Source organism: Scophthalmus maximus, chromosome 6, assembly GCF_022379125.1.
Source record: "Scophthalmus maximus strain ysfricsl-2021 chromosome 6, ASM2237912v1, whole genome shotgun sequence".
In the NCBI taxonomy this organism is placed as follows: Eukaryota; Metazoa; Chordata; class Actinopteri; order Pleuronectiformes; family Scophthalmidae; genus Scophthalmus; species Scophthalmus maximus.
The window spans coordinates 26,572,799-26,599,751 of NC_061520.1; the positions used below are offsets into that span (position 1 = coordinate 26,572,799).

Genomic DNA, 26,953 nt, shown 5'->3' on the forward strand with positions numbered 1-26,953 from the left:
AAACAAGATGTTACTTTAAATTTCAGAACGATCACTGAAAGACTCCTCTCCTATTCTCTCTCCGAATACTTGATTTCTCTCTGACCTATCAACAAGCCTAAATGAAGACCACAGAAAGACTCGGTGCACACAAGCTTTAAGTCAGTTGTGTTTAATTGTGTTAAGAAGTAGGCCGCTGTAACAATGAAAAAATAGTGCTTGTTGAAATTCCCCTAAGTGTCTCATGTCCTTCATATCTATATTATTATCATTAGTGTTCCACATTCTGCATTGAGTTCATGGATGAGATGTGAGGAGAGAGAGAGACACATAAACTTGCGCACACACACACACGCGCACACGCGCACACACACACACACACACACACACACACACACACACACACACACACACACACACACACACACACACACACACACACACACACACACACACACACACACACACACACACACACACACACACACACACACACACACACACACACACACACACACATTAGCAGCAGCAGAATCCAGGCAGAGGTCATTTGAGCTGAGGCAGTTTTGCTAAATGCAGCAGTGGAGGCAGATCGACGTTTTACAAATGCATGTACAACAGAACAGTGAGAGGTGCACACAGTATTAAGGACGCACAGTATAACTGATTGGGAAAGCAAATGCAGTATGGCCTGTTGCCTTTGCATTGTCACAATGGCTACAGTTTGCATCTGACTCTTAAAAAAAAAAGCTAACATCTTACATTCCGGAGGAACAAAGCAGCCTCGCAGCTTGTCATCAGGTTATAGTTATTAAAACTAACGTCTGCGTTTCCAACAAGACAATCACAATAAATAAGACACGTTGTAACATCTGCACAGTGTATAAACATATTTTGGTTTAAATAAGACCCCCACATCCCCCCTCGCTTTAACAGCTGAGTTATACATTTAAATAACATTTACATTAACTTCATGAGAATCTTTCTCAGTCATTTCCTACCCACTAACAGGTACACAAACATCACAGTAGAACCGATGACAAACAGAGGCGTTCAAACTGAGCATAGTGGCACGTTAACACACAATATGGCAGTGCTCGGAGTCTATGAAGCACTTTAAAGAACAACACAATGCTTAAGTTATTTTTTCAGTCAGGAAAAGAGCAAAGATTGGCAGATCTCAGCAAAATCAAATGCAAGGAACTGGCTTAAAACACAGTAATGCCCAAAGATGAGTAACTCTTCCTTTTGTCAGACGGATCGTGTTAAGGCACGATCAGGTCTCTTCGTTCTCTCCCGCAGCATTGTCTCGCAGCTCATGAAGAATGGGAGTGAGGATTGCTTTCAGTGTCACGTTCAACGACTCATTCTTCTCTGAGGCAGGGTCAATCTGGGAGATTAAAAGATACATTAAGAAATAAATCATGCAAAATAAATACACACCTTGAGATATTCAATATATACAGCAGCTTGTGTTAAAACTTACTTTGGTAAACACTTTGATTGTTTGGTTGAGAAAACGAGTCTCCACGTCTTCAGGCATTGGCAGGAGATGAGCAGCACAGTCGAGGATGCAGAGCAAAGTGAGCCGGTGACCCTGCCAGTGAAGGAGAAGGATGTTTGATACAAGGACATCATAAAGCAACAGTTTCAGATTGACATTTAAAACATTTTCATAGTTAGTCCCATAACAGTTATTTGAATTAAAGACCAATATCAAAAGTCGTTAGGTTCGAGTTAATCTACTGATAAAGAAGGTATTTAGCAACACTGCCGTGATGATTGACCAATGAGGGAAGTCGAACACTCAGTCGGCCATATACGTTCGTGTTCATAGGGCTGGTCCCGCTGCTGTGCAGCATTGAGTTAATTGAAAATGGCAGCATGCAGACTAGAATTGCTTAATTAGTGAACATACTGTTGTACTGAACTGTGGCTGCAACTAACGATTATTTTCACTATCGATTAATCTGTTGATTCTTTTCTCGATTAGTCAATTAGTTGTTTGGTCCATAAAATGTCATAAAATAGTGAAAAATGTCGATACTATTTCCCCAAACCCGAAGATGATGTTATGTTTTGTCCACACACCAAAGATATTTAGTTTACTGTTTGCTTGTGAAAGTGATGCTGTACCTTTTCCAGTGAGTCGAGGGCATTCTGTGGGCTCACTGTCTTCCCGCTGAAAGCTTTAACATCCTCACCGCTGATGACTGGATCCTTGAGCTGCTCCAGCCACGACCACATCAGACCGGAAAGGACCAGGGGATCTCTCTCCGTGCGCAGCCTCTCCCACGCCCCCTCCCTGGTGTTCAGCTCTGTCTGTGGGTAACAGGAAAGAGCAGTCTGACAACACGCTGACTGAAGTCAGGTTTCAATGGCAAAAACCAGGGCTAACAATACAGACAATATTAGATTCGCTGATATTGAGTTTAAACATCTCTCTTTTCATCCTCTTTTGTATTCTTATGCTGCTGATGCCAGTGGTGTAAAGTAACGAAGTACTTCGTTATAGTACTTAAGTCGATTTTGGGAGTATCTATACTTTACTATATTTATTTTAACTTTTACTTTTACTTAAGTAAATTATAAAAAAAGCCATACTTTTATTCCGGTACATTATCATAGGACACCATCGTTACTCGCTACAAAATAAAATTAGAATTATAGCCCAATTGTCTCATGATATTATATCTGGACTGAATGTATTCATTTGTGAACAACTGACGCTCTCGCTACGTCTCGCTGTAAACAGAGAACGCGATCATGGCAGCTGCCTCGTCCCCTGGCACTGTTGGAGGAAGTGTGGACGATGCTGCCACAACGGCGTGCGCTAGCCTGGCCGTAAGAGGAGAAGGATGGAGGTAGTAAGATGGGGGAGAGGGAGGGAGTAGGGGGGTAAGAGGAGAGAGAGAGAGAGAGAGTAAGAGCAGAGAGATGGAGGGAGTATAAGGAGAGAAGGAAGGAGTAGAGGGAGGAATAAATACTGTTAATAAAGTTTAAATTGAAACATTGAATTACTGGCTGTTTTTTTCTTTGTACTTTTACTTTTGAAAGTTAAGTACATTTTAATACCTGACAAATAATTAAAATACTCAAGTACAGCTACTTGTAGACTTTTACTCAAGTAATTTTCTTATGGGAGACTTTTACTTTGACCAGTCATTTTCAAGTAAGATATCTATACTTATACTCAAGTATAGCACGTAAGTACTTTATATGCCACTGGCTGGTGCAGCCTCTCATAACTCGCACCACAGTCGTCATATTCAACCTGATCACCCACTTCTCCACGGTGGAGCTCTGAGCGCTGCCTGGTTTCTCTTTGGCTTTACTGAAGGGAGTTTCTGTTACACTATGTCAAACCTTTATGGCATAAAGCACACAAGCGTTACGAATGACAGTGGAGTGTGAAGATCGTCTGTCTTTGCCGCACAAATGTGTCTAAATGTTGACAAACTGTTGAGACTCAGAATTTAAACAGTTTCTCCGAACTGTTGAAAATTTGAGGAAGTGTCATTGCGTTTGATGATGTTTCCTTTCATCCTGATGCTCTGCTGTCACAGTCATTCTCGCAGCTGATTAGGAACAGTTATCCAGATAAGTGCCAGAGGAATTAGCCTTTTCCATCAAATCAGTGTTCAGCGACAAAAACCATGATGTTTCCCACAGTGTTTTAGAGTGGAGGAGCCTCATCTCGTCTGATAAAAAGAGCCCCTCTGCTAATGTCAGAAGAAATTTTTATATTTTGATGAAATATAAAATTAGGCTTAGGTGCTACATCTTACAGCAAAGGCTACACGTTAATCGGAGGCTGCTGGATTAACTGTCATCTGCTAATTAAATAGTTAAGAAGATGAGAGCAGGTGACTGAACCATCACATTGTCTGTTCCCTCAGGTTTGACATGAGGAACATGTCAAACCTGCTGAAACATACAGCCCCCTCAGGCAGGTGGGAGCTGGTGTGTGGGGAAATGGCTCTGCTGGCATACAGGTCACACACTAGACTCAAGTTAAATGGAGACAGGTTTCACCTCTTAAAGTCTGAGGTACCAGCCTACCTGCCACTTTGAGACCTTGGAGGTCAGATCTTTGTCCGTCACATCCATGGCCAGAACTTTGGCCAGCAGCAGTCGCCTTCTCTCTGGAGCCAGCTCAGACTGAAGGGTGATGACGGGACCCTCCGTGACATTCCCTCTCTCTGCGCCGCCCGCTGACACGTCGTCGTCTGGCTGCTCCTCGTTGGTTACACGTCTGCTCTGGGCTGATAAGGCTGGCGGCGTGGAGTTACACTGGGATTTTCTCCCCTGCTCTAACAGATCTAAAGCCAGACTCTGAAACCCCTTATGAAGCTGGTTTTTTAAGAAGGGAGACCAAGGGTCTTGCTTTGCTTCTGCATGCGGGTCCTGAATGCTTCTGATGATGTCCTGAGGAGAGAGTTTACACAGTCTGGTGTGTTCGTAGGCTGCAAGGCTGCTGTGAGACAAGGAATGTTTGATCAGGTAGTTAAATTGACTGACGCTCTTCAGATTTCCTAAATGCTGCTGCTTTGATCCAAGTTTGTGAAGGACGGTGTCGCTGTAGCTGAGGCTCCTGCTGTTGGACAGAGAAGATCTTAGAGGGCTATCTATATTCTGCTGCCTCCACAGAGGGTCCAGGTCATTATCACTGCTGAGAGGCTGATCATGAGAGGATCTGGACCGCAGAGCTTGTGGGCTCAGACGATGAGTTAAACAAGGTGGGACAGGGATCCCCTTCCCTCTCATCTCCCTCCCCAGCAGCTGAAGGGCCTGCTGGGACACTGTCTTCTCCACCTCTGCTGTGAGGTCGGGGATCTCCAGCCACCCCTGCTCGATCACCGCTTGTCTGTTGGCCGCGATATCGAGGAGGAGCCTGCACACCAGCTGCACAATTTTTGGCACATTCTTCATTTGCCGAGCTTCATAGCCATGCAACAGGTGGCGCTGCCTGGTGAGGTACTGGGACAAGGTGACGGCACTCGCTCTGGGTTCTGCACAGGAGAAGACGCTCCGGAGGGGAACCAGGAACTGGGCAAACTCCCTGACACACAGCAGCTGGCCTCTGGTCTGGATGGAGTTGGGTCTCTTGGCTCGCATGAACAAGATGGCCTGGTCAGCATTCATCCGGGACGTGAAGACCAAGTAACAGGCCAACAACACGCCTGCACAAAGACAAACAAATCAGAATTATCATACGCCTCCACCAAACAGTTAAGTTGCAGTTTATTTCCACGTCTGTCCAGAATCATATTATATTTTTAGTGAAGATTAGAAGAAATTTAATAAAGAAGTATTTTTTTTATAAAAAGTGTATGAATTCTAATCAGTTCATCCTATCATATTCTTTTTCAAGTTATTCCCTAATGACTTCCTGATATATTGTGTGGGATGGACACATTGACAACACAAAGATCCCAGGCCGCTTCAGTTGTCATCGGCACATTAATACATTAAAAAAACAAAACTGATGTTGTACAAGCATACATGAGCATTTAATTGCTTCCGAAATGCTGGTGCTACGAACCTGTTCTTCCAAGACCAGCATGGCAGTGGACCGACATTTTCCCTTCTTGGACAGCAAACGACATGACTTTCACCATGTCAAGGATTGTAGTCAGCGATGCCACGCCATAGTCCTTCCAGCCAAAGTTGTAGTAATAAACTAAAATACAAAGAGACAGAACTGAATTTAGAGCTGATCAATATCTTCCTAGGGAAATTTCCAGACATGAAGTCTTCGGCATTAAAGGTCCCCATCTTAGCATTGCACTCGTATAACATTGTCACACTCATGGTGGACAGTTCAAAAGCAGGATTACAATCGATGTAGCAGAAACAGAGATTCGTCTTTTTTAGTCCACAAATTCTTCCTTCTTGTCAAAACCTGGCACCTGCGTTACCCGCTGAATACTCTGGTAAGATCACTTCTCTCTAACTCCAGATTTTTCACTTGAGGGCATTTATCAGATTTCACGCGGCAATATTCCCCCTTTTCCACATTTGTAGCCTGGAAACAAATTCTGGTGTATAAAATCAATGGTACATCTAGAAGATGAGAATGGGTGAAATTCGTGACAGGGGAGTTGGGGGTGGGCGTGGTCACGTGGTAACAGTGGCAATGATTGTTTTCATTAATTAATTCACCTGTCTGTCATCATTAACCAAACAAATGACTATGTAAGCCAGTGCATTAAGTATTGTCGCAATCTTAACATAAAATACTAAAAATACAATCTTTGTTTTCATCCACTCAAGTGTCAGTTAATGTAGGATCTGATGGATAGGCTATCCATCAGATCCAACATGAAATACTATGCTGAAAATAATTATTTTTCATTAAAGTGATATAAGGAAAGATTGACTTTGTTGTAACTTAATCATTATCAATAGCATCTGTAACAAAAAAGGTCATTAGGTCATCTTTTCTTTCCTTTCATTCGCCTATATCTGTCTGTGCGACCGAGTCAGATCACTCCCTCGAGTGGCTGCCTGCACTTTCTGTGTCCTCACGACTGCAACTTCCATCATGTTCATCTCCACAGAAAAACAAAACTGGAAAAGATTACTCTGCTGTACAACTGGGAGTGGAACCTCCTGTCATGGTTTCCATGATCAGCGTTGTTACCTACTGAGTTTTTGAGACTACGCTTTCCTCCCGACCCAGTACGTCTAACATTGTTTCCCCCTCTTAGCAGGTCCCGGGACACCGGTGTCCTCGTCAGCGATTGTGTAATTCTTCTTCGTTCGTTTTGAATTGAACAACGTCATAACGCCGCCCTCGCAGTAGCTGTTTATTAATTTGCGGCAGTGCGACAAGTGCCCGAAATTTGGGACTCTGGTCACCCTTGGTAGATCTGATATGAGTGAAATAGAATAAAAAGCATTGAGCTGCGATTTAAGATCTATTAAACCAATTTCATCTTCTTTGCGCATAAGAGGGGGGGTGACTGAGATAATGTGTGTAAAAAAGATTTTGCTGCTGCAGCCTGTAAGTTCATCTGACATTATTCAGTACAGACTTGTGTCATGGTGGAAGTGATAGAGAAATGTTACAGGTCCAAACTAGGACTGCCGTAATGAAGTGACTTGGTACTTATTCAGACCAACAAGTTCAATTTCAATCACATTTACATAAAGACTTCCATGTCTGGGAGCGTTGTTTGTTCATTAAACTGGAGAGTGAAGAATTGTGTGTGATAAAGACTTAGAGCAAGGTAACAAGCCAGTCTTCATACTGCCGTTTTCTCTGTTAGTGTCAAAGTAAAGCCAGCACTATGCAGAATGCAGCTGATGCTTTGATGAGGTGACCTGGGTGAAAATCTCCAGGGAGCTTGTTAGGAAGAGGAATTAAGGTGGCAGCCCTGCACAGATGTCGCATACACCGTTTCCCTCTGTATTATTTGGTTACTGGGAATCACATCATGTTCTGGAGGTAGGCAAAACAGAATATTGATGGTAATTAGGAATATGTAAATGTAATTAGGAATATGTAAATGTGTTTTATCTGATAATTTTACTCCTGCTCAGTCTCTTATAGAGTGCTAAAATGCTAATTAAAAGGTGTTCCACAGAAACACATTCTAGCACTATTCTTCAGTCTTCTCTATTAGATCATTGTGAAAAGAGAAGAACGTATTCACAGAAATTGAATATATTGTATAATCACCTGCAACACAGAAGTGATGTTTTTCGTCAACTCTGAATGAGTTAAATATACAGTTGTTATATTAGGTGGACCCGACTGCCATGTAAGTCTCCATGTTTGCTACGTCGTGTTGAATACGGTTGCACAAAACGGGCCGGAAAATGCTCAATCGCGTTGAATTTTCAGCGCAATTAATTGCGGAAATGCAACACATAAAGTGTCCAAACCAGATGTCACCAGAAAAGTACAAAAATTACATGGACTGTATTTATATAGCGCTACTCTAGTCATTTTACGCTACACTAGAAAGATGTCTGTGGAGATTCATTCATCTAGCTCATAGTTAGCCACCATGCTGTTGAATTAAGCCTGCAGCTTACAATAATTTTTCCATCGATTAATCCATCAAGTATTTTTTCGATTAGTCTAACGATTATTTTATACAGATATATATACGATAAAGTGAAGCAGAGCAAAGTTACAGGCTTTATGGGGACATGGTCATACGGATTCTCTCAGCTGTTCCATTTGAGGTTTCTCACTTAAAACTAATTTAATTTCACTTATTTGTCTTATTCCATCTAAATACAACAGTTTTAGCAAAGACGGCTGTTCATCATTCTCTACCATCACTCTTTGTAGTGTTGCATAATGACGTCAGAGCTTCCGGTAGGGTAGTGACAGGTAGCCTTTGTGCTAATGGGAGCGGATTTATGGATCAAAACACAAAACACAACTTATCGTGACATAACATTAAAGGTAAGACGTAGTTTATGTTTGTCACTGTTTGACGCAAATGTTCGCGTCGCTTAACTCGCCCGAGTATCTGAGTTTGCAGTCTTTTCCTCCAGTGGAGATGTGCTTTCGCTCCAATCGGGACTCACCCCGTTTACTTCCTCAACAGCGGTAAATAACACAGAGAAAACTCATTTATCTTTAGACTCTGCAGCGTTTATGAAGCGACAGACTGTAACCTGCACCGCACATTCACTGCTGCAACCAACTCCATTTCATTGGACCTCACCTTGATCACTGGGTATGAACGTAAACAGTTTGATTCGTCGACGCATTCTACGCAAATCAACGAATTTAAATAATCGACGTATTCGATTAAGTCGACTCGTCATTGCAGCCCTATGTTGAATCAGGAGCAACTGGACTTGGTTGTAGATTCTTGAGGACGTTTCATCTCTCACTCAAGAACAGAAGAAGCCTCTTGGATGAGAGGTGAAACGTCTTCAAGATTCTACTTTTTATTAATATCTCATCTACTCATAGCAGATATTTTGTTTTTATGGATACCAGTCACCTAAATTACGCTACATGTGGAAGTTTTTTAATTTAATGATGCATCAATGTTGGTCTACTGGGAAAAACACACAATAAAAATATTGCTAATATGAATTCATGAACAGAAGGCATACTAGGCTGCTGTGGCTCTATGCTTTGTTTTTCAGCCCTGGAACAAATGCATACACTGTATAATTAGAATGAATGTTAGCATGACCCAATGATTATCTCATCACAGTAATTTTCAGAACACAGAATCTCCGATGACCACTATGGATCAAATTTTACTTCATCCAATCACCTGCTGGGTCTCTAGGTAACACGTCCTATGTATTCAGGTTTGTACTCTGTTAGAATAATCTGAAATGAACACAGAAAGTTGAATTCGGTTTTTAGACAAACAGTAACATTTAATACATACATATATTCTTGCTGCAAGGGGACAAGTCAATACAGCAGCACAGTGTCTGAGTACTGAGGTTGTCCGACGAATACAGGAGATGCAAGGATATTTAAGCATGATGGGCGGTTCCTCTTTACAATGTACATCTGTGTATTACTTGTTTACAGACAATATCACATTGCAGGGTCATGCATTTCCTGAGTCACATTGCAGGCTCATGCATGTCCTGAGGGGCTTCCGCTTCCATAGTAGACAACAAGACATACAAAGATCATGTCTGTATACTAGATACAAGTACAGACTGTTTAAGATCAGCATGTTCTTTTTAGCTAGGTATAATACTTTTTTTTTTTTTTGACATACTCTAGGAGATTTACTATTTTTTTTTCTTAATCTAGAAAAAGTGAAATACAACTTTAGAGGCTCAGTTTTGAACTGCCACAATAGGTGGGATCCGGTCATTGCTTTTGTCTCGACGCTTGCCTCCCTAGACTCAATTTAGTAGTTTGTGATTATAGATTGTCATGACTTTTATTTTTGTTTTTAGTGTTTTTATGTGATGGATTGAGGTACAATGGGCATTAGTTGGAAATTCTCCACATGAATGGGCGTACTTATGGTTCTGTACATTTAGCATGTGTATTTGTGTATGGGTGTTTTTATATATAGGCATGACATTCCTCTATGGGGGTATAGGTATGTGTGTGTGTGTGTGTGTGTGTGTGTGTACGCATGTCTATACCTACATGCATGTTTCTACTTATATATTTATTTTATTTCAATTTTATTATTAATTATTATTATTTTATTTAATTTTATTAATTTTCATTTTACTTTGTTCGTACTTATTTATCATTTATTTATTTACTTAAAAATGTTTCTCCTCTTGTTCTGATAGTAAGGGTTGGGTGGGGATTAATAAAAATAAAACATAAAATAAAATTATATATATATATATATATATATATATATATATATATATATATATATATATATATTTATATATAAAGGTTTGTATTCCATTTGAGAGAGTCTGCAGCGTATCAGTGAGACTCACCGCCTGCCTCCATGAAAGTCTCCGGTCGATATGTGAAGCCACTCTCCTGCTCCAGTGGGTTCCCACAGCTGGCGTGTTCACCGGGTCGCTGCAGGTTGATCACTGTCTTCAAACCACACCTGTGAACAGATCCGTCCACACGACAGATCACCTCAGGTCAACACGACATGTACAACCACAGCAGTATTAACAACTGATATCGCTGCATGTTAATAAAGACACGCTTTAGACTCTATAACAATGTGTGAAAGAAGGAGACAACCTTTGTACCTTTGAAACTGTTGGATTATATTATATTTCTCTATGATTTCAGTGGAAGGCCTTGCCATAGCTAGCAAGTTGTCAGTAATCCTGTAGGTGGAGAATAGGATGAGTTAGGGGAGTTGAGCTATAAACAACAAATACTGTATCAACGCTTTCACTTAATAGCAAAGTAAACAATGCCACTTTCGAGAGCTCCTGGCAAACATCTGATGTGTTCTATTGTTCCTATTTGACACGATCACAGTTCAGAGCAAAGCCCAGGACAAATGTATTGACTTTTCATGTTACTATTGATGTTGACAGCAGAGACCTGTACTAACCGAGTGCAGCACTAATAGCAAAAGCGACATGAACACTGAGGGCTGTGTGAGAGGTGGTGGTAAGACTGGCCAACGTACCAGGACGAGTAGAGTCCTTTGATGGCTTGCTCCTCATTACTCCAGCGGGAGGGATTTTCATATTTACAGGCTTTCCCTCCGCAGGCCATGGAGCACTGCATGTGCCCGGGGATGACGTGCCTCAGGGTCTCCCCCATCTTTGTGTATTTTGCCGTGGGGACCCTCGCATTGGCTGGGGGGAAAAAAACAACAACAACAAAAAGAGACAGAAGAACAATTTGACAATATTCCATTGTACTAATTCCAGTTTTCCTTAAGGCTCAGGGCATTATCCAATCCCTGAATGCTAAAACGCTAGTTATTTCTTCAGTGAGGTTACATCTCAGGGTCTTGCATCCAGTGGGCGGCTGAGGCTGGTTCACGCTGACGGCCACCATGACTCTGTGGGAGGAGGAGGAGAGGACCTCCAGGGCAGAGCTGCGTCTGCGCTGCAGGACCTTCAGCAGGATGTCCGAGGCAGAGTGCCTGCGGTCGTGCCTCCTCGCACTGGCCATCATATCCCCGGCTAAGGAGCGTCGTCCTTTGTGCTGCTGCATTTCCACCGTGCTGCGACCTGCACTGCGAGCTGCTCGGTGCATACAAAAGCTCCTGACTCAACAGCTCTGTGCCCATGATGAATCATCGCACAACAATCGCCCGTTGGCAAAGAGAGGCCGATACAACAAATCGGTTCATCAGCAGCATTTGAAGTGTCACCATGACAACCATCTCTAAAGTCTTCAGTGGGAGGTGCATAGATGGGGGCGAACGCTGCGCACATACACACAAACGGACACACATTCACACAGATCTGAGGCAGACGGATTGTAACTGAAAGGGCGAAATGCTGTATTAACATCTGGTGGTGAACAGCCCCGAGAACACAACATCCACTGGTGGGAAGAAACACCTTTCTCTGCTTTTGACTGGACCGGCAACAGCCAAGTGATTCACGCTACACACAGTGACATGTGCTGGGATGTGACATTTGACTGAATACAAATTGACTACAAAGCTACACTACAAAATGTCTGATGAGGTTCATTTAACAATAAGAAGAAAACAAGAAAAGATAGAAAAATCCACATTTAAAGCTTGAACCAGCTGGATCTACTAGAATTTTTTTGTTTCACATATATCATTATTACCTGGTTCTACCAGTAAAGACTTGTATCCACTGAGACGAGACTTATACAACAGACAGACAGACAAACAGCAAAGATGATGGAGGGGCTGCAGCTACGCAAAGCATTAGAGGATCGTCCTCTTTTACCTGTTGGCATGTAGGCCTGTCACGATAACTACTTTTTGTTGCACGATATTTTGTCCCAGTTATTATTGCGATAGACAATATAATCGTCATTTTCATCATGTGAGCTTGCTGTATATTGGTCCTACACGATTTGCGTCTCTGCTGAGAGAAATGTTATCTAAAGTTTAGACTTTGCGTTTAGGCCTCAGACAAAAGAAGCAATTCGAAGACATAGAAAAATACTAAGAAATCCATCATTTCTGATATTTTATAGACCAAAACAGTAATTGATTGATGGACGAGAACAGATAAGAAGATTGAAGCAGCGAGACTTACTTGACAGTTGTTGACATTCATTCTTATGTCAACAAACACGCATGTGGACACAATGGCTGTTGTTTAGGTCAATAAATATTATTGAGTTCATAATCATGTATGGTAAGACAAGTCGATTATGTAATTGTCTCGACAGGCCCATTGGCATGTCATGAAATATTTTACAAAATAAAGGATAATTCAAAGATCCTGTTTCAACTAAGAGAATGTTTCATAAAAAACACCACGTGGGCTTCACTCTGATCAGGTTTTCCTTTTCGTCACGTGTCAATTACAAAAATGAGATATGACATCCCATCAACTCAAGAAATTGGTTCCAGGAGACCAATCATCTGGATGTCCACACTAAACCCATTCAAATCTTTCCATGATGTCAGATATACGTACTGTATACCGTCGGACAATTTCAATTTCCATTCAATTTTATTTGCCATATCACAACATACATTGTCTCAAGGCACTTTACATAATGAGTTCAAAATAACAATATTACGGGGAAAACCCTCCAAATTCCACAATGAGCAAAGCACTTGGCGACGGTGGAGAGAAAAAACTCCCTTTTAACAGGAAGAAAACACTTCCCATTAATAATTATAGCCGAGACTTTATCTTTCTAATCATTCTCCTCAGATAAAAGATTACATCAAATATATTGTTTCCACGTTTTCACACGACTTTATTCTTCTGTTTACAGTAAACCTGATCTCCAGCCACATAATAACATTCATTCATTCATTCATAACAAAACAAACTCTCTCTTCTCTCGTTATTAAAACTGGTCTGCACATTTTCATCTGACTTTATAGAATTTTTTTTACTTCAATTGCCACAAATAATTTCAAGTCTAGTTTGTGTGTCGCAGAGTCCTACCTGTCTCCATCTCTGTGCTGTTGTCTCCACTCGATCCGCTCACGGAGTAAGGTAGGTCACTCGGGACGCTGACACCAGCTGCCATGGCAGTGGGTCTGAAAGGTGTGAATAAACATTGTGTCAAAGGCAACTGGGAAAAAAACGTGGGGGGGGGATCAGCTCACAGGCTTTGGTTGTGCTGATAATGCAAACAGTCACAAAGTGCGCACACAAATGAGATATGAGGAGTGCGAGCGGTGTTGCCTGGGAGGCTGACCCAGGGGAGAGAGGGAAACGAGCGAACTGTGCCACTGAGTCAGCAGCTCGTGTGTCAGTCTGACCACAGCACCCCTGGGAGCAGGTGGGCGTGCTCTGACGAATACAGCAGGAGCTAGGAGGAGCACATCTGACATGATCCGAGACGCTGGGTTACAAACCAAAGTGTCCTCATCACCCGCGGGTGGAACTTCCAGTTGAGTTCAACTCTGAACTACAACCAGTGAGAGCAGAGATTAGGTAGATTCCTCCTGTTTTACAAGGCTGATGTCACACACCTATCAATTATTCAGGCCAACACATTGTCCAGCGATTGTGCAGCTTCAGAGCAATACTCCCTCAATACATGTGATTTGTGTAGCCTGATCTCAGAGTAGTGTCAAGTAGATCTCCCAGAGTGTCAGTTTAACTCCTGGGACCAGCTGTTTCTCATGTTACACCCGGAGCTACAATGGCCCCGGCCACTTGTGCTAACTGGTGTTGAAAGAGTGAAACTGTGCACCTTCACAGCTCTCTGCCTCCCTGTGGTCTGTTAACAACTGAGCAGGGTCGTTGTACTTCACCGGCTGACTTTTTGATGGGCCAACGAATCTTTGACCTTTGCTTTTTTCCCCCTTCCTCTTTGATTAAGTCAATCAGTTTGGGTTATTCAAAGCGCAAGAATTCTTTGCTATGAAACTGCTTCTTAAAATGAACAAGTGCATATGATTCATCAAAAAGCAGAACCGATTTTTTTTTTTTATCTAAAAAACTCTAGTTTACAATGTTTAGAATAGAGACCGACCAAGATGAATTTTTCAGGGCAAATGGCGATACCAATATTAGCGAGTAAAACATTTTCAGTTTAACCATTAACTTTACTACAGATAACTGGTAAATAAAGACCAAAATACAACCAAATATGTAGAACTTTGATTGGAAAAAAATAAACATAATTTGAAGAACGTAAACATTAATACAAATCTTAACGGCATTGTTCATTCTGTCAAATTAAAATTTTCATATCGGTGGATATCGGCAGACATACATGCAGATAATGTGTCTGCGAGAGGCTAAAATCAACAGATTTTTATATGACAATATCAATCAAGATAACATTTATGGCCATATTGCCCAGCCCGAAGTGATTACCATACATTTTTCTGTCACGCCCCCTTTGGAGGGAAAAAAATCGTCCTTCAGCCCCAGACTCAGCTTCACCTGGACTCTACAGACCTATCAAGGTGAAACTCTAAACCTAAATAGGCTTTCAAATTAACACAGTAAGTGCACACCCTGCTGCAAACCTGAAGGTCTTAAACTTTCATGCGATAGTTGCCTTATTCACCCAAAAACCATCCACACATAAACTGATCCACACTGAGCTTTGAATAACAATCTGTTCCCGATAATGTCTCTAATAAAAAGACATCAGAGACTTTAATTTTAATTTCAACCAGAAGGGTACTCGGAGAGCGCATACCTCCGCCAAGGCTAACACCCTAGTTATCCATGTTAAAGAAAGTGAAAATCAGATTAACAAGTTTAGCTAGACCCAAAATATAATGGATTCTTCTTTGGGTCATTCCCCACCACACTACAACCTTTCATGGAAATCTGTTCAGTAGGTTTAGCATAATTCAGCTACCTACAAACAGACAAACAATAATAGATGAAAACATATTCTTCTTGGCAGAGGTAAATAGAATGTAGAATTATGACTCCAGTGATCTGGTTGGTCAGTAGTTGGGCTGTTGACAGGTTTCGATCTGATCCTCTGAGTTTAACCGGAGCAGGTTAGGTGTACAGCGTAAGTTACCATGGCGATGTACCCCACTAGGAAGTGAACCACCATAGTTTCCAAGGTTAAACCTGAAGGTACCTTGCTAACCACACATCCTGATTGGAAATACAGGCCCCTGTAATCAGTAAATAATTGATGGTGTAAAGTAAGAACCTTTCTTTTTCCATCTACGGCTGTTTTGGGATTTCTACACTGTAAACCACACTTCCTTTCAGCAGACTGTCCGCCCGGAGCCCCGATACCACTTGGCATTGTTCATAGGAAGCTCCTGATAACAAGCTGGTGAATGACTTTCTTGTGACAAATGTGATTCATCTACATCAAATATTAACAATCATATGAAACCGAGGCTGATATAATTACAACAAAATTAATCTCTCCACTCAACCACTAATCGAGAACAAATTCACCACAGCGTTTCACACATTTGTGGTGGATCAAGAAGCTTGTATCCACTGGGAAACCAGTTTGTTGTTCGACATGAGAGAGATGGTGTGAGGGATGAGCAATCCTTTCTGAGATGCTGCTAATGAGTGTGGGAAGTGAGAGTCATTTCCACTGAACGTGTTAATAAAGCAATATGGCTGATGAGATGCTTTGATAATGTGAGTGTGAAGTGTGAAGGGATCCTCGTAACACAACGGGCAAAGCAGCGGGATACACACAGCCTTGACAGGACTTCAGCAAGGCAACGGTAAATAGTAAATGGACTGTATTTATATAGCACTTTTCTAGTCATATAGACCACTATAAGCACTTTACATGAAAGTCACATTCACCAATCCAAACACATTCACTTTTTTCATTTTCATTTTCTTTCTATCATTCATACATTCATACTCTACCGGAAGAGCCGCCAGAGGCAATTTAGGGTTAAGTGTCTTGCCCAAGGACAGTCGGAAGGCTGGGATTGAACTGTCAAGCGACTCTACCTCTATGTGTCTCAGTGGAATGAGCAGGTTCTACTAGTGTTTTTTGTGAATGAGCTTGTAAATATATCCCAGCTGTTTATCAGCCACAACTTAGAAATCGCATGTTGTTGTTGGAAGCTGCCTTCTAATAGGGTCATGTCCACGAGAACGCTCCCTACGTGTGGTATTCACCACCATGGAATTTCGAGTTCAAGTTCCAAAAGTGTTTGATGACGCATAATCCAGTTAGTTTTTCAATTGACTGTGCAATTCAGTCAATGATACATGTGGAATGACATGCACGTTACACTTCACAGAGCTTCGAATTCTCAAGGTTCTTGTTTTGTATGGCCAATAGCCCAAAAAAAAAAAGATTCCCCTTAAAATGATTTATGACAGTAAAAACTACCAAATCCTCACACAGGAGAAACTGCAACAAGAGAACAACTGACACTTTCCCACAGTTTTTCCTTGAAAAACTATTGCAACAAGTAATTGATTATCAAAATTGTTGCAGATAATTTTGTCTGATGATCGACTTATCGATTAATTGACTAATCATCTCAGCTCGAAAATGACCTCAACTTAAATATATAAACTTCTGTTCACACACTTCCATTGAATCAAAAATGTTCTTGGCCAAGTATCTGTAAGTGTTAATGGAATGGAAAAGCAAGCTTACTTCACCTTTTCTATGTTGTTAGCAGGTGTTGAGCCAATCAAGCACAAAATATTCAGTCAACAGACAAGCAAACTATACATATCTTTAACATCACACATTCCAGGCTGTGCTATTAAATGCAACACATGGTGGGATTGTTATCACATAAAACGTGTACATGTTTGTTTTTTTGTTTGTTTTTAATAGTCACTATATTGCTTAGTATTAAGACAATATTATGGCTCACTATATAGTAAAAACGGGGTAATAGACATTTTTCCCAGCAGCCATTTTAACATGAAATAGAAAATGAACACAGGTGTTACTAATCACATTAATTAAGGCCCTGTACCACATATAGAACAGGGCATTCGTTAATGTTATTCGTAACACCTGTGTTTACCTGTTGTTTCATGTCAAGATGGCTGCTGTGAAAAACATTATTCTGGGATGTGGCCCCAGATTAGTTACAGCAAGAAAGGCCCCGGCGTAATTAATATCCTAGATCGTGGTTCGATTTGTGTGCAGCGTGGTCACGCTGCAGGCTTGGCTCAGTCTCACATGGGATGGAGAAAAGCCATTGTTAATGCTATTAGTAACACTTTTGCTCTGAGTATATACAGTACAGTTCATTATAGGCGCAAAAGCATTTGCAAATGGTGGATACAGAGTCAAATATTCACACTCATGTAACAGAGATGAATGTGAACACATTGGTGCATGCACAACAGAAAAAAACAATCTATTCTCTTCCAATTTGGCTGATGGAGAACAATAATATTCATGTCACACCACAGCATGAACACCCGCCTTTGCACACACCACTTCCTCTGACCGCGGGTGAAAATGGGAGGCTAGTAAGCTCAAGTGTCAACAGTGTACTCTCTCATTGTATGTGTCAGGAGTGTAGGAGAGATGCTGTCAGCAACCTGCTTGGCTCTGACTGTCTTCGCGTGCCAGCGACAAACATCGTCTCCCTGTTGTTGTGCTGTCACATCCAAAGATGTTGCAGATGACGCATAAAAACACTAACATCATGATCACTTCTTGCGTGTTATGTAACGTTGGGTGTTCATGCTGCTGCTGCTGCAACACTTAACGCTAGCAAGCTAGCTGTACTGGATTAGCTGGAGCTAGCATCGGAGCTACAGAAGACCTAACTTACCGTTTCCTGTCGTCTGACTCCGGGGCTATTTCTACAATGTCTACCATGGTCCACTCATCTCTCTGAAGCCACGGCTGTTGTGTCGGTGGCGCTTACCAGACCGGTGTTTTCCACTGGCCACATCATTAGGGTAAGCTAAGTGTAGCTAGCCTACTAGCTAACTTAGCAAACCTGACATGTTGTCATGTGGGACGGTTTACTCACGTCACGTGACCACAGTAACGTCCCAGTAAAGGTGATCAAATTTTTTATTACGGTATTTTAACATTTTGGATATACATGAATTGCTGAAGGCTTTGTGTCAGTTTAAATGTATTTATATTTTTTCCTCCTGATGAAACTGAAAGATTTCCAAGTCGCACAAAAGTCCAAGTCTCTCAAATTATTGTAAAATCGTAGTAATCCGTTATTCATACTCAAAACACATAGTTGGAATCTGTGACATTCGGTTTCATATTGACCTTATCTTTTGGTGCCTAGTCTAATGAAATTTTATTTTATACCACTGGTTCTTCTTGTGTAAAGTTGTCCAATTGACATCCTCTTATAAGAATATGAATTATCATTTAATCATGATGAAAAAAAGACCAGTCTGTGGTAAGACATCAACAAGAAAAAAACTAAAGTTATTACAAACGCAACAGTGATTCAGTAGTTTCACATTTCAACAAATTTTGCCATAACTTGGCACTGTTTTTATGTTATGTGTATATTTGAACTACCTTCTGAGATAAATGTTAAACATATTTATTCCTACACATGAAAATAACCAGTGCTGCAGTCTACCAACTCAGTGACTCTGCTACACCTGGTTGACTGAGGAAAAGAGAAGATGAGCTGATGAGAGCATATGTTTCATGAAGTCCTCTGCTTCGGCCTAGTGGCCATTTATTAAAATGATGCTGTTGCTGTGGCACTGTGCAACGAAAACGTACATTCACTTTAAAAGAACAGTTAGTTAAAAAAGAACATGTATAAAATTATATAAATAGAAGTATATAAATAAAATGTCTCTGTTGACTGAGCATATAGTGCAGATAGAATTTAAACGGATTGTTATGCAAGTAATGATTGTACACTGTCCATAATTGCACAGTTCCCAGATTGCACATTACCAATAAATATGTATGTTGAATGAATTGTTTGTGTGTGCACGCGCGTGTGTGTGTGTGTGCGTGCTTGTCAGTGCATGTGTGAGTTGAGGGTGGTTATTGCGTTTCGAAAGAAGCTGTCTCTGAACCGTGAGGTCCTGGTTCTGATGGACCTGTAGCGCCTGCCAGAGGGCAAAAGGTCAAACAGGTGGAAACCAGGGTGTGAGCTATCCTTGGTGATTCTTTCTGCTCTGCTGAGGCAGCGGGAGGTGTATATGTCCTTCAGGGAGGGGAGGGGGCAGCCAGTGATCCTATATACTGTACATAATTAAACAATGACATTAAACAAAGAACATTTTAAGTAATGGGGGACATTAATGTAAAAAAAAATAGAAGAAGAACAGCAACAAATGAAACAAAAATAACACAAATACTCGAAAACATATACACTCAGTTATCAGTTTATTATCTTTATTACCTCAGTGAAGGTTGTAATGGAGGTGAAACTGTTTTAGAGGGGGGGGGGGGGGGGTTCCACTCATTGTGGAGGTGTGGTGCTGCTGAATTGCATTGTTTTGCACAGACAGCCCGTGTACATCTGTGAGGGAATAGGCTCGTAACATCTCTCTGTATAATGCAACACACTTCAACCACACCACAAACTGCAGCCTCCAAGCATAGAGGTGATTCAATGCCCCTGTTTCAATTCTAATGAAAACTGAACTTAAAGCAGAACTGATGGATTAGACTTCGTCAGTTTCAACTAACTTTTTAATTCCTACTGACTGAGGGGTATATACAGTGACGCCCCCACCCGGCAAGTTGCTGTAGCATATGCATAATATGTTACATGCTGGTAAAATGCTTCTATCTGATATTTTACACTGGGTACTATTCATTTAAATCAATAAAATATATATTTTTGAATAGTTAAATAGTTAAGTTTGGTCTTAGTACAATAATATACACAACAAATGCAGCCAATCAGCCCAGCAGCTATAGGTGCACTTAATTATTGTATTTGAAATATACACGAGCAGCAGAATTATAGTAAATTCCTCTTTTATCTGATAATTTACATAAGGTAAAGCATATTTTACATTAGGTACTATCCATTTAAGTCAATAACGTATATATTTTTAATAATAGTTAAATAGTATAGGTCTAATTGTCATGGGTTTGACGGAGCAGGACCCGAATTAAGGTAAAGAGAAAAGGAGTATTTAATAACTAAGGTAACAAAACACAGATTTACGGTCTTTAAGGAAAAATAAACAAAATCCAACTCTCCAAACCTCAAACTCCAATAGAAATTACAATGGCATAATAGAATTCTTGAAATTCAGTTATGGCTTTTGGTTTTGGTGTGCTACCCTAAGATTTTCAGTCATCCCTTTCTGGGGGCACCACTGGGTATATACACTCAAATTTAAACCAGTTAAATGTAAGTGATGAACAGAGACATCGGGGATGTTCAATCATTTTGATTCATGTTTAAGTACAAATACCATAGTGTGCATAAGTATTTACAGATACAGTGCTGGAGACAGTGGTGTGGAAATTAATGTCCTTGCAGTTTCAGAGGTGACCACCAGAGGAAGACATGCTCCAACAATGTCAAGAAATGCAGCAGGGGGGCTTCAGGCAACTTTAGCAAATCCATTATTGTTACCCACGAATCCCTCCGCGATCATCTGCAAATCTTTGACCAAGGGCGACTCATTTGAATACTGTAAGAGCACCGTGAGCCTTCGGCCTCACAATGGAGTTTTGCTCTGAAACCTTACTTTGTACAGCACATTGGTACGCAATGCACATTCCTTAAAGTTTTGCAGACCATGCAAAACATGCTCCACCAGATTCAAAAGTGCACTTACCATTAATGGAAACTGTCAAGTGGTTCATAAGCTAATATGACATTTGAACAATATGAATAATCTTGCTGGTACTTGAGGTTTGTGCTTCTTGTGGGGAAGTGTTACAGTAAAATGTAACCAAATGTTAATTTGAAGTCTCCTCTTTTATATATGCTTAAACCTGCTTTATTATTCTCAGTTGAACTTAAAGTATCTTGCCAATCTTCCCTGGTGACATTCAGTTGTTATTGCACTGTTTCTGAGATGTACATGGGATTTTATACCTTATTTCCTTTCAAACTAGAATCACCAGTATGTTAAATAAAGACTGAGCTGACAGGTTTATTGGGATGTCTTTTATATGGCTCTTAATTGTTTTATCATGTTGAGAATATTTGTCACATGGCTCTGACCTATGGGAAGTTTGTTTATACTGTATCATTGGTTTAAAAAAAATGCTTCAAAAGTTGAAAAAAAGGGAATACTGTACAAACAAACCTCAGCACTTAAACATCCAAAGGTTCTTATGAGGTTTTCAGCTCCAGGGTTGACTTTAGGCGGCTGGAGATTTTCTCAAAGCAGCACTGAGACATGCTAAAAATATGCTGTGGGAGATAGTATTTTCACAAATTCTGAGCCAAATAACCGCAAAGGGAAAAATCCCAGAGGTGCTCTGGAGTGGGGTTTTTGACCTCTAGAATGACGTGTTTCTCTTTGAGCTATGCCTCTGTGGTTTCACTGGGCCCGACACACTGATGTGACATCAGCTGACGTTTCATATCTGTATATGACGCAGCATCATCTCTACATCGTCAAATCTATAACATTTTTTGAAGATACATCAGTAACGCCCTTTTTCTCCCTCTCCATTGCCATTGACCCAAACTGTTGGCTTTGTTATGTGAGGTCTCAACCTGACATTATTGCCTTGAGTAAATATTATGTTATGATTTGGCCCTATACACATAGAAATTAATTAAATTAAATGAAATTGAATTGAATGACTGGGGGAGGGGGGGGGGGGGCACAACAGCAAAAACATGATATTGAATTTCAAAAACACGTTTATGTTCTCTGCAAACTCCTGCGTGAAACTACAGACCCGTGTGCAGCAGCCTACTAATGCATAAATTAAGCATGAATTATCTAACTAATATCTTTATTGTCCCATTCTATAATAAAAACGTATTGACAGACTTCTTTCTTTTATAGAAAAGCAGCATTTTTCTCTTATTTGTCCTTTTTTTGTTGCACTATGTGTTGTTGCACCGCATCATCATCATCATCATTAGTCTAATGTCCTTTAGTTGCAAACTCACCCGAAGGGCATTTAACATGCCCTGGTTTCCTTCTGCTTTGCATGTGAATCCAGGCAGGAGACGGGGCTTTGCATGTGACTGCAGCTCAGCGAGAAGCGGCGAGCAGACGGACCCTGAGAAGAGGTGGAGCCACGACGAGACTCATAAAACCCAAAAGCTTTTTCCCTCAACTCACTGTCAAGGTGACGCGCTCCGCAGCTGACAGATTAGCTCCGACCTCCGCGTCTTTCTCTCTCTCTCTCTCTCTTTCACGCACACACACACACACACACGCGCGCGCGCATGCACAAAGCGACTGGGCATGAACGCAACCGGGTTAACGGGAGCTTTTGGTCACAGGCTCGTTCTGGGCTCCAGATTTCCTCTCCAGAAATAACCACGTGTGGTCTGAAGTGACGCGTAAAAACCCGCAGAGGACGCACGGAGTCGCAGGGGGAAGACGGCTACCTGTGGGCCACTTGTTGATTTATGTTTTGCTTTTGCTCCGCAACCTGAGGATAACTTGGTCTCTCCATCTCCGGACTACAAGGGCGCTTGCAGAGGGAATATGACGGCTGGCCTGGGCCACTGAGGAGGCGGTCATCGGCGTGCAGCACTCGAGGGTCTTGTTGAGGCGCCCCGCGCGCAGCCATATCATGCATCATCATTTGGACATGGGGGCGCATTACTATCCGCCGGACGTCCACGCCGACCACAGAACTCACCGCTACAGGAGTTTCATGATAGAGGAAATCCTGACGGACCACCCGGAGCACAAAGCGTCGGCTCCGGCCGGGGAGCTGCTCAAATTCGGGGTGCACGCTCTGCTCTCCGCCCGGCCCTTTCACAACCAACTGGGTAAGAGGCGGCTCAGACTGTATAGGCCGATGTCATGTCAACACATGAGAACCGCAGATAACAACTAGGAATATAACAGACTATTAATATTGATATTTTCAAAAATTAGGATTGATAATAAATCACCAGTTGGTGACTTGTGCCTGGTAGGACATGATTTTCCAGGGGAAGATAAGTGTATTTTGTTACATGCCGACCTGTTTTTGAGACACGAGTCAAAGCCAATGATTTGTAATAATTACACAAAGAATAGGACATAGCTGGAATAACACGCGGAAATAACTTGGATAAATGTAGTTTTACTGCAAAGTACTGCACGTGTCTCGTTTTATTTATATTAAGAAAAAATATCCAACAGCTTAAATAAACGATTTATTTCATGTATAACATCGAGTTTTAAAAGTGCGTGCGTGCGTAAATGTGGACTCTGTCGGCCTCCAGGATAAACCAGATATGATCCCTTGATTAGAAAAAAAAATTGGAGATGTTACACTATTTACTCATATTATACCAGGGTAGGGACAAAAATGATGAGGCCGAAGTTTGGTTCTAACTTAAATGCAGCACACTGCGATTCAAGAAGAGGAAGAACCACCGCTGAGATGAAGTGTGTGAGTGTGTGTGTGTGTGTGTGTGTGTGTGTATTAACTCTTAATTATGAAGATGACTTTTGACACGGCCTGGTCGGTGTAGTGAAGTCTGCACCGTGCAGGCTCTGATTTGTTTAATGATAATGATCACGGTCATTGACGATCGTGTGACATCAGTACAACCCCGGGATAGTTTCGATTACGTAAAGCCGCATGAATCTGATTCGATTTTTATGATAATACATGATACTACATCGGGTTATATAATTGATAATAATAATAGTAATAAAATGAATAACAAGAGGGCAACTAAGAGATTCGAATGCAACGTGTCCTGTTGCTTTTCCTGTGAGCGCATCATATATGTGTAGGCCTGCAGGGGATCAGTGATCCCTGAACTCGGACCTGATCAGTCTGTGTGGCTTGACTGTGGGGATCAAATATGCAGCGCTGGTAAAATAAAATGATATCTGCTGATTTGGGTCAATCGACCGCGTTCCTACTAACAAACGACCGGTGTGCAACACAACCCCCCCTTTCCGCCCTGCAGTGCTGAAAGCCGAGCAGACGAGCCTCCTCAAGTTCCCCCTGTCCCCGCTGTCCTGCTCGCTGGGCTCCGCGCTCGGCCCGCCGCTGCTGGCCGCGGCGCCGGGCCTGCAGGTCGGCGCCGCGGCCCACCACCTGCCGCTGGACCTGCACCTCCGCGGGAAGCTGGAGCACGGGCCCGACGGGCCCGGCAAGGCCAAGAAGGGCCGCCGGAGCCGCACCGTGTTCACCGAGCTGCAGCTCATGGGCCTGGAGAAGCGCTTCGAGAAGCAGAAGTATCTGTCCACGCCCGATAGGTGCGTGTACAGTCTGCTTCACAAAAGGACAAAGGGAGAGAAGAGTTGGAGGGGGGGAATTGTTTTGATTATTAGTTTAGGTTACTTTGCATTTGATCAATCCATTTTAATTTGAGTTATGCCATAACTCTACACGGCTTTCCAAAGCCTTCTTCTGCGGCAGCAATAATAAAATAAAGTGTTATTAAATGAATTATTTCATGTAAACATATCAGTTTTAAAAAATATAGGGGGACAGTTAAAAAACAAAAACATTTATTCGTGTTTTTAAATTGAATAAAGGAGGAGAAGGATGACTTGACCTCGTTGTTTTCAGTGGTAGCGAGAGTTAATGCTCGGATGGATAAAATGTGACAGTTTATTATAGAAAGGACAGGATGTGATTGCTTGGCCACAAAGACAAAAGATGAAGTTTTGTGCTCCGAGGTCGAGGTGAAAGTCTGACAGGTTTTTTTCTTCTGACTGTTCCCCACAGAATAGACCTCGCTGAGTCTCTGGGCCTCAGCCAGCTGCAGGTGAAGACCTGGTACCAGAACAGGAGGATGAAGTGGAAGAAAATTGTAAGTAATTCTTCACGATGATGACAAACAATAGGAATTATTTGCGTGGTGTGTTATGCCAGCAGATGTCGGTGGGACATGTAATTCATTGAAATGAATTGACACTAACTCAGAATGAGTTGTGGACTTTGACCCAGCCGCATGAGGAGGAGATCAGCTGTTGAGTAACCTTTGTTGTTGTCTGCCCAGAAAGGTTATTATATGAAATATAGTCCAATGAAACCAACAAATGTATGAAAAACAGAACAAATGAATAGTCTCTGAAACTCTATTCGATATTTTTTCCATCCCTGTTGGTGTGTTGCATTGTGATGGCAGTTTGTTGTGGCAACTAAACCTGAGTTCAACGCTCACGTTCCCCCTGCAGGTGCTGCAGGGAGGAGGCCTGGAGTCGCCAACCAAACCTAAGGGCCGCCCGAAGAAGAACTCCATCCCCAGCAGCGAGCAGCTCTCCGAGCAGGAGCGGTCCGTGGCTGATGCCGAGCATCAGTCTGAGGGCTCGAGCTCCCAGTTGGACAGCACCCAGGAGGAGTGAGCGGCGCCTCCGGGCCCTGCAGACACTCACACTTGACTCTATATGTGCGGAGCCTTTGCGACTCACACTATGCAAATTATGGATGGGACCGGACTTCGTGATGGCATGGAGGAGATGTTTGCTGATGCCCGTGCCACGCACCCCCATGCAAACCAAAAGACATTGCCGGCCCTGCCGCATGGCACCACCTTCCAGCAGCCATGTGTTTTTCCTCATAGCTCTACCATGAACCTGCTGCTGTTGAGGAGGGAGCTCAAACCGCTGCAGTAGGTCGACCCTTTTCTATTCTAAGGATCCACACTCACTCATCTGTTTTGCATTCCTTTTGTGTAACTGTGCTATGTTTAATTATTAAATATATTTTCACTAATGCATCTTCTCTGTTCATTCTAAAGGACATATAGGAGTTTAATAAGCCTTTCATGTAGTGTGTGTGTGTGTGTGTGTGTGTGTGTGTGTGTGCAGTGCACATGACGATGATGATGGTGGTGGTGATGATGATCAGTTACACACAGACATGTTGAAATGTCTCAGGGCTTAATATGGTCACATACCTTCACGATAAGCACATATTTTTGCTGCGTATGACGTCACAGCCTGTAACACACATGCTGAAAAAAAAGAGAAGAAGAATACGTGAAACTCACACGTCCAAATTCACGACACGTCGCTGTTTCTTTGTGTGTGAGGGAAAAATCAGGCAGGCTTGTGAGACAAATGTTTGTAAGTGGTTAGTTGCACGTTGTCAGCATTCGATTTAACGGGGGCCACGCGTCTCTTGTTATAGGATGTGGAGTCGCACATGCTCTGGCACTGCTGCTCATTGTGTACTGGTATAAAAGAGAGGAAGTGATGCTGGCTCCCCCGAGGACCCTAATGAAAAACAGAGCAGAGCAACTCTCCATCTTACTTTAGTTGGTCTTCTTCACCACCTTTTCATTTCCACTCTCAAAAAGCTGAATTTTTACACGAGGACTGCAAACATCATTTGCTATAGTTTTTTAGGGCCAAAAATAAGTACTTTTTGATCTAATTATTGGAAAGCATATCATAT

The 26,953-nt window shown here is 41.9% G+C and overlaps 2 protein-coding genes across 2 annotated transcripts; one reads left to right on the forward strand and one right to left on the reverse strand.

Moving 5' to 3' along the window:
- Window positions 1–135: 135 nt before the first annotated feature.
- Window positions 136–18,468, reverse strand: ptpdc1a (protein tyrosine phosphatase domain containing 1a). Its single transcript, XM_035632107.2, has 10 exons — window positions 18,270–18,468; window positions 13,495–13,589; window positions 11,058–11,229; window positions 10,666–10,746; window positions 10,396–10,514; window positions 5,525–5,662; window positions 4,042–5,162; window positions 2,116–2,301; window positions 1,466–1,576; window positions 136–1,369 (listed from the first exon to the last, which is right to left on the reverse strand). Exons 1-10 carry the CDS (start codon window positions 18,314–18,316, stop codon window positions 1,256–1,258), a joined length of 2,184 nt encoding a protein of 727 aa, XP_035488000.1. The 5' UTR covers window positions 18,317–18,468; the 3' UTR covers window positions 136–1,255.
- Window positions 18,469–22,614: 4,146 nt separating this feature from the next.
- On the forward strand, window positions 22,615–26,271 carry barx1 (BARX homeobox 1). Its single transcript, XM_035632108.2, has 4 exons — window positions 22,615–23,372; window positions 24,513–24,804; window positions 25,280–25,364; window positions 25,732–26,271. The coding sequence occupies exons 1-4, from the start codon at window positions 23,171–23,173 to the stop codon at window positions 25,897–25,899; spliced, it is 747 nt and encodes a 248-aa protein (XP_035488001.2). The 5' UTR covers window positions 22,615–23,170; the 3' UTR covers window positions 25,900–26,271.
- Window positions 26,272–26,953: the final 682 nt, after the last annotated feature.

Excerpts from the sequence above, each read along its gene's own strand:
- ptpdc1a (XM_035632107.2), bottom strand. The coding sequence starts at position 18,316 with ATGGTAGACATTGTAGAAATAGCCCCGGAGTCAGACGACAGGAAACG. Across the intron at positions 10,515-10,665 it reads ATAATCCAACAGTTTCAAAG|GTGTGGTTTGAAGACAGTGA; the intron begins GTACAAAGGTTG and ends ATCTGTTCACAG. Across the intron at positions 1,370-1,465 it reads CAATCAAAGTGTTTACCAAA|ATTGACCCTGCCTCAGAGAA; the intron begins GTAAGTTTTAAC and ends TTAATCTCCCAG.
- barx1 (XM_035632108.2), top strand. The coding sequence starts at position 23,171 with ATGCATCATCATTTGGACATGGGGGCGCATTACTATCCGCCGGACGTC. Across the intron at positions 23,373-24,512 it reads GCCCTTTCACAACCAACTGG|TGCTGAAAGCCGAGCAGACG; the intron begins GTAAGAGGCGGC and ends TCCGCCCTGCAG. Across the intron at positions 24,805-25,279 it reads TATCTGTCCACGCCCGATAG|AATAGACCTCGCTGAGTCTC; the intron begins GTGCGTGTACAG and ends TGTTCCCCACAG.